Below are 7,604 nucleotides of genomic sequence, written 5' to 3'. Positions count from 1 at the left end.
GATATGATTTGACGTTGAAATAGCATGGACCATTCAAAATCTGAAAACATTTATATTTTTAATCAATAATTAAACATACTGTATACCGTACTGTGTGTGAATAAGCAATGGCCATCTTAAATTGAAAACAATAAATCTTGTACACTGTGGTCTAAAAACTACTTTGTTTTTCAGTTTACTTGAGAATACTGCGACAGAAATAAATTTCAATTAAGATATTATTTATTTCTAATCAAAACCAACAGTGAAATTATATCGCCACTTACAGGCTTGTAATATTAAAAGAATTGTGCTAACATACTTTGTAAAGTGGCTGGATTGATAAGTGATATACTATTGGTCACTTTGGTACAGATACAAAGTTGGCCTAGGTTACCGACGCTGGCAGCAAATTTCTTGGATAAACACACAATGTCATTCTACAAAATAAAAGTATTATCCATCATTCATTTAATTGTCTTTCATTAAATTTTATGAATTTTATCATAAATTTTATTAATTTTATAATAGATTTCATAAATTCTATTACATAGCCTTACCCTTATTCCTTTAACTTTCTGCTTATGTTGTTGAACGTATTACAGATTGGTTTTCCTGGAAATTAAACTCCTAACCCGTTGAAATTTGCCCTTGGTCATTGGGTTGCTTGCTTTAAAAAACTTCTTTTTTTTAATTGTTGGTTAGGTTAGGTTGTATTGTCATGTGTACTTGTGAATTTGTGTCACTCTAAGGTTTAACAAATTCTATTACATCCAGGTCTGTATTTTACAAGCTCATAGAGTTTTCAGAATGGTCCTTTTCATCTTTTATTCACTTTTTAAAATCTTTAATGTTTTATTTGTAAATTGATTTGATGATGAATACATAAAGTCTTTAATTAAAGTCACTTGTTAAATGTGTATAATCCACCTAGCAAAGGTGACCATCTGGGACACAAGGTCCTTAAAATGCAATAAAAAAAATTGAAATCTAAATAAAATTAAATAACAAACACCACATACAGTAAAATACTTATTAGTTTTTTCTAACTCACCTGATTTATACAAATGTGAGTTTTTTTTTTTATAACTAAAAAGTTTTTCTACAAATTAAAAGCAACTTGAAATTAATTAATGGCACTTATGTTTTTAAGGCAATCAGGAAGAACAAGGCTGTCAGTGGATATCACCGATAAGCATGAATGTTAGGGGTGTAATAAGACGTCTCTTATAATTAAATTAATGTAGCTTGTGATCGTGAACTAGGAAGTATGACTAAAACAAGTTATGTAAATGTTAGTTTATAAATGTAATTTGATACCTTAGAGTAAATTAGGTCGCACTTAAAGTGATGAAGGAAAATAACTGACAACAGCCCAGCGTGTCAACAGCAATGCCCACTTGAAACTAATGTAATTCAATTTAGTTTTATTAGTTTGGCAGGCACAAAGATCAGGAATTAACTAGTAGTAAAGTTAAATAGTAAGTTATTAAAGAAATAATGTCTGTCTACAAGTACAACAATCTTTAAAAGTTAAATGCTAGCCAATATAAGGGTTTATACATCCTTTTATTATCGTACTGCAACACACATGGAACTTTACAATGTTTATATATAATGGGACATATATAGTGGGACACAACGGCTGGATCTCGGTAGAGATACAGCAGCAGCAGCTAATAAGTAAACTTAAGTGAACAGCTAGAAATACCGTAGAGGCAGAGCTTTCAGACAACACTAGTCCTTCCTCAATGGCGAGTGAGTGAGTATAAAGGCCTACAGTAACTTTAAATACTACAATATATTTTTCTTTTAATTACCGCATGTTTGATTTATATTTCTGATATCTGGTACGCACTATACTATACAACTTGGTGAAGAGAGTCAAACTGGTTAACATGGTTTGTCAAGAACTAACGCAGGCTCCCAGAGGGCGCCTGTGTCTACTGCTTGATATAGTGTTTTTTTGGGGGTTTTTTGTTGTTGTTTTTTTTTTGCTTTTAACCTATGCCCCATCCATGCTTTCTGTGTTGACAATTCACATGAATAACTGTACAAGCAACAGACTGTTTTAGTTTTAGTTCTTTCTAGGACAGGTCTAGGCATGGCATCATATTTCGTAGGCTAACTTTTGGAAGACTACTGTAAATGCTCGAATAAGCGCCACACCGACGCTGATTATTTTCGCTAAGCGCCGCTCTCGAACAAGCGCCACAGCGCATTATCGAGGGTATATATTACCCTGTGTGTAATGAAACACTTTGAGAAACAGTGTTTTAAATATAATACATACAGTGTTAAAATAAATAAATACCACAATGAAGACACAAGCATTTCTTTATAAACGAGTATTTACGATAACTAGGCCCTATGATAGGTCTACCAACATGGGAAGAATACCTGTTAGGTAACATGGGAAAGGGCATCAAAATTGCCACGCCAATACTTTCTTAAAAGCACCGCTCTCAAATAAGTGTCGCACTGAATCCTCCAAATATTTTATAAGCGCCACGGCACTTATTCAAGCATTTACAGTAATCATTTCAAATCTATCTTTAGCTTATGATGCACCCCATCATTCCTGAGACCGGATTTACTCTTACAAATCACAGGAGAGATCATAGCAACGTGTCTATTGGGCAGTAGACACAAAAATATTGGACAGTGTAAGATTTAATCAACAAACTCAAGATTGATAGCAGGAGAGTAGTACTGATTTCTCACAAATATATTGCTCTTCGTACAATCTGAAGACATTTACAAAGTGCTTGAAATATTATCTGCATCTGTACTTGCGATTTGTTCATTCTTTGTGTATCAAACTTGTAATTCATTTGTTGAGATGGGGACTCCCCTTTTTCTTCCTCTTGAGTCACTTCGTAACTAGTGTGCATGATCTTCTTAAGTAATGTGGTAGAAAGATTCACAGGTAAGATACCTGACATGGACCGTGATGTAAACGCTCTTTTGTGGCCAGACAAGGGGGCTGAAATGGGCCCGTACACCGGGGCAACCCCCTACTCTTCTCAAAAAATGTACTGGGTGCTTTACAGTGCGCACGAGTCAATTGTGTACACTGGACATTGTACATTGTCTCTAATAAAAAAAAAACCTTCGCTGAGTGAACGAAAGAAAAAAGCACTGGCCATCCATCTTGACTAGCTAAATCAATATGCAACCTCTTGTCTTGTTGCAGTGTGATGTAATGCACTGCACAAAGATTTAATGCTCCTAGTATAGCAAGTAGTACCATTATTATTATGCTTCTGGGTGGGGAGACAAACATATACCGACAGCATGGAATTCGACATTAAGTGAAAATTCGTTCACAATTTGTATACCATGAGCCTTATAGAGGCGTTCCAAAATACATTCATCAGTTGCACTAAATTTGCCAGTTGCGTCTATTTGACACTGATGTCACAATTCAATGGGATTCGAACTTACCTTACAAACAGGAGATATTTCAACTGAGAAGGTATACTTGTAATTATAAGTATTATTGTGGATATCGTGGGAGATCAGACGTTGAGAAGTCTTGTTTCTGTAACAATAGAGTACATAAGTTTGTGGCATGATGTGACCAACACTACATTGTATTTTAAAAAGCTTTGCCCCAATCAATGTAGCTTAACCAGGAGTATTCAATAAATTAAGAAACTAATAAAAATAATCTGTTATTTGACAAAATTTATTTTACTTTTTATTCTTAATTGAAATTTACCTTAAACAGTGTAAGCAATTGTTTATTATTTATAATTTTCATTTTATATTTATATTTGCCCCATATGGATAAAGATTATTGATTGATTGTTTGCAGGCATGTTAAAGCTCAATAGCAAACACTGTATATCACTGAAATGAGGCAAACATCTAAAGCCTAGGTACCTGCATGGAATAACAGAGGCTAGAAATTCCACCAGTTTTCTGGCATCATCTTTGGTAGCAAAGTAGAAGTCTAGGCCTCCATCATGTTGCTTAATGTTCAGGGCTTTGCTGTGGCTGCGGTGCTTCAACATCAACTGTTCAACGTAGAAGAAAGTTTTCTTGTGGGTTGCCTGCAATTTGAAAAATCGATAAGCTCAAAAAAATGTTATCTTTAGTTTTCTACATGTATCAAAAAGTGGCATACCAGTAATAACTGATTTAATATTAGATTGATAATTAATTATCAATATGATGATAATGTTTATCATTAATTATTTAAATTAATGATAAACATTATCATTAATTATTTAAATTACTAATCACTCATATATTTTTAATTGGAAATTTTTCACTCTCAGTGTGTGTGTGTGTGTGTGTATGTGTGTGTGTGTGTGTGTGTGCATATTAAAATGTTTTAAAGTATATTTTAAATCTTGTACTGCTGGAATGTACAGTATTCATTATCTTCATTGGTTTTCTGCCTTTTAACAAGCTCTAAACATTCATTTCTTCCAATTTTTCTTGTAAAATGGTTTATTCGTTCACCTAAACTGGTGGTAGCCACTGTGTATGTGCTGAATTGTGGCGATCTGTAGGTCCCTGTTTCAATTCGCTGCTATCTTTGTGTTTCAGCTGGAAGGCTGAAATAAAAGTTACAACAGCGCACAGTTTAGAAAAGAGTAGGGAATTGTCTCCCAGTGTCCAATCACCACCAGGACCCCACTGGAAATAGGTCTTCTTCAGACTTTCATGGGTTATGCTTGGTGTTCATTGATTTCAGCATAAACACAATTTGTTTTCTCTCATCTAGCACCATTGCTTGTTTTCTACCTTGAAAGTGCTTTTATTCTGTTCTTCCTTGAATAAATACCATATAATTTATTTTGAAAGAAAATTTTGGAAAATGTTTGGATTGGATTGGATTATTCGGTGTAATGATATGAAATGAAAAACCATATAAAACGTGAGCATCTTATCAGCATTAGATTAGATGGTATTTATTTCTTTAAAAATTTAGTGTATGAATTATTTTTAAACAAACTTATACAATAAATTACCTTTTGCCGAATTTGGACTACCGCTTTCCAGAAATCTTTAGCCTCGACGCGATGACAGTCATCGCACATCTGATAGTTGACTGTGAACTCTACGATGAAGACCTGCTGAAGAACAGCGCCCCCTAGCACTTCCTTCTGAATAGTCAGCTTCACTTTGATCCTCTTTGAGTGAGGTTCTGTCCAGACGAAGCTGGCGTCAATTAAAGTTACCTTCTGGAGGCCTTTGAGTTTTTTTAAACAAAGAGCGAGTAATTCACGCGACTCTAATGTGCAGCTTACCCAATGAGATGGGGGCTGTAAATACCTGCACCGACAAAAAATATATATCATTAAGAAAACAAACAAAATAAAATGTTTATGTTAAGATTGGTGCTCCATTAACAATCACAGGGTGTTGGGTTGGAACACATGCAAAGGTTGAGACTTCATGTATTTATGAATTTGGATAATAATTAGCTACAATGTTCTTAGAACTCTGTGGTGGCAATTCACTCCCAGTTAAAATGTAACTTTAATATGAACAAGAAAAACATGTTATTATTATCAGTGATTACACACAAAACCTCCTTCTAAAGTACCTTTATTCCAAACACTGAAACCACACATTACTTGTTTACTTGTTTCCCAGGAGAGTCTTCTGTAATCTGATCCTCCTGGGTATAGAGGCCAAGCAAAATTATGCTTATAAGCCCCTTGAAAAAAACTGAATATTTAAAATTTAACATACAGTAGGGTGCAAATTTAAGCGGATGGTCAGCTAACGTACTTCAATTGTTCAGTTGGCTGATCTAGGAATTTGAAATACTGTACAGGGGGGCCTAGGGAAGGACTTTCATAGGTGGAGAGCTAGACCACCTTAGTCCCATTAATTCAGGACTATGGGACCTCTAGATGGCCAGAAATGGCACTTTCACACTTAAATTGAGTATCATTTTCATTGTTTCTCCATTTATTTTTATAATTTTGAAAAATTTGACAGGCCCCATACATCATTACATGATCTCAGAGCCAGCATTTGTACTGTTGTAAGCTTTATATAAAATAAATTATGAAATAAAATTTAGGGCGCTAATATGGTTTCGCATCCAAGCCTGAAAACGGTTACCAAATTATTTAAAACTTACAATTATTCAACACTAACATGTTCTTTGTTGATTTGATTTTCTTATTCCATAATTATGGTTTCTAATTAAGTTAATTAACCAATAACTAGGATGGTATATCGATAGTAACACCCGATCGTTTAACATAATCAACTCCGCTCCACTGTACACACACACAAAAAATACAGACAATGACTGCAGGTTTCCAGGGTTTGTCATATAATTTGTGCCCAATTGTAATTTTTGTGACCAATTATTTCGCTACATTAGGATTTCTGGAAACTTGTATTGTTTTGTAGCTCGTCTTTTTGTATTATTTATTTTTCTTGATGAAGATAAAATAAAGCGAAAAGTAGAATAATATTTTGAGTGACATTCATACTATTTCCACTAAGGCCTAGGTGAGCTAAAGTCAGCGCACTCCTACGGCTACCATGGTATAATATTGCCCTGATTCTGGCAACACAGCAAAGTTGTTGACATGCACTACAAACCGGGAGTGTAAGATGGTGCACCGCGAAGATGTCAACTGTCCTAATTAATGGTTAATTAACTTAATTAGAAACCATAATTGTTGGATAATAAGTGGATTACTGTATAGGAAAGTAAAATCATCAAGCAATGTATTAGTATTGAATAATTGTAAGTGTTAAACAATTTAGTAAATGATTTTAGGACTGGATGCGAAACCGTTGTATTAGCGCCAAATTTAGTACATATGGTGGTGTATACAGATAAAATACTTTGGTTGTTTGTTAACTGGGGTTCGTTAACTGTCACCTACCTTTCACATGATTTACAAAAATAAATGGTAGCTTGCTTAGGAATTCCTTCGGTGATGTCAACCTGAGTTCTCATACAAGCGACGCACATGTTAGCAGGGTTTGGAGCAATTGGTGTTTCACAGAGGCAGCACAAACTGTGGCAAAAACAATTCTAATTTATCAAGAAACCAGCATAGGCCTATTTTAAATGGCTACACACAGTGTCATATGATATAAATGTTGAAAGGAGGGGGAGATGTGTGTGAGTGATGAAGGTGCTGATGATGGCATTGATTGAGTACACATGAAAGTGAGGGTGCTAACTTGAAAACTAAATGATTCTTTTACTACTTGAGTTCAAGTTCGACTTACTGCCATCTTTCTTCAGACTGCCTAGGTCTAGGCTAGACCATGCCAAGGCCCTACAGTTACAAGTTTAGCTCAACTTACCAGCCAGGCATGGATGCCTGAGCCCCTCTAGGGGGGTCCTAGCTAGTCCTAGGCCTATAGTATAGGATTAAGAAAGCTAGGCCTAGCCTCCTAATTTACTATCACTCAGTCAGACATCAGAAATGTGGCTAATGATTCAGTTCATACTCAAAGAAACAAATACACTTACATGGTACCTTCAGTACGCGTTACTTCACCCTGTAGATACTCCATCATCAATAATTCAATATTGTTTTAAATCACAAAAACTACCATGTGTATCGCCGTATCATCACTTCGTCAAAGTGTGATTGCTTAACCAGAGGGCGCCCTATCGATTTTTC

General features: G+C 35.0%; 1 protein-coding gene across 1 annotated transcript in view; it reads right to left on the bottom strand.

The window, feature by feature from the left end:
• Nucleotides 1-7,604, bottom strand: part of LOC117118578 (60S ribosomal export protein NMD3-like) — a 15,444-nt gene extending 7,840 nt beyond the window's left edge. The window contains exons 1-6 of the mRNA XM_033263195.1: nucleotides 7,451-7,604; nucleotides 6,852-6,986; nucleotides 4,965-5,268; nucleotides 3,868-4,037; nucleotides 3,427-3,523; nucleotides 302-419 (exon numbers count right to left, since the gene is read on the bottom strand). Coding sequence (XP_033119086.1) covers nucleotides 302-419; nucleotides 3,427-3,523; nucleotides 3,868-4,037; nucleotides 4,965-5,268; nucleotides 6,852-6,986; nucleotides 7,451-7,497 — 871 coding nt within the window. The 5' untranslated portion in view covers nucleotides 7,498-7,604. The remainder of the gene's footprint in view (nucleotides 1-301; nucleotides 420-3,426; nucleotides 3,524-3,867; nucleotides 4,038-4,964; nucleotides 5,269-6,851; nucleotides 6,987-7,450) is intronic.

The sequence above is a fragment of the Anneissia japonica genome, unplaced genomic scaffold (genome assembly GCF_011630105.1).
Source record: "Anneissia japonica isolate Jap-2015-1 unplaced genomic scaffold, ASM1163010v1 scaffold284789_len57268_cov186, whole genome shotgun sequence".
Lineage (NCBI taxonomy): Eukaryota > Metazoa > Echinodermata > Crinoidea > Comatulida > Comatulidae > Anneissia > Anneissia japonica.
The sequence above is the reverse complement of the archived record's forward strand: the minus strand, read 5'-3'. Positions and strand labels throughout refer to the sequence as shown.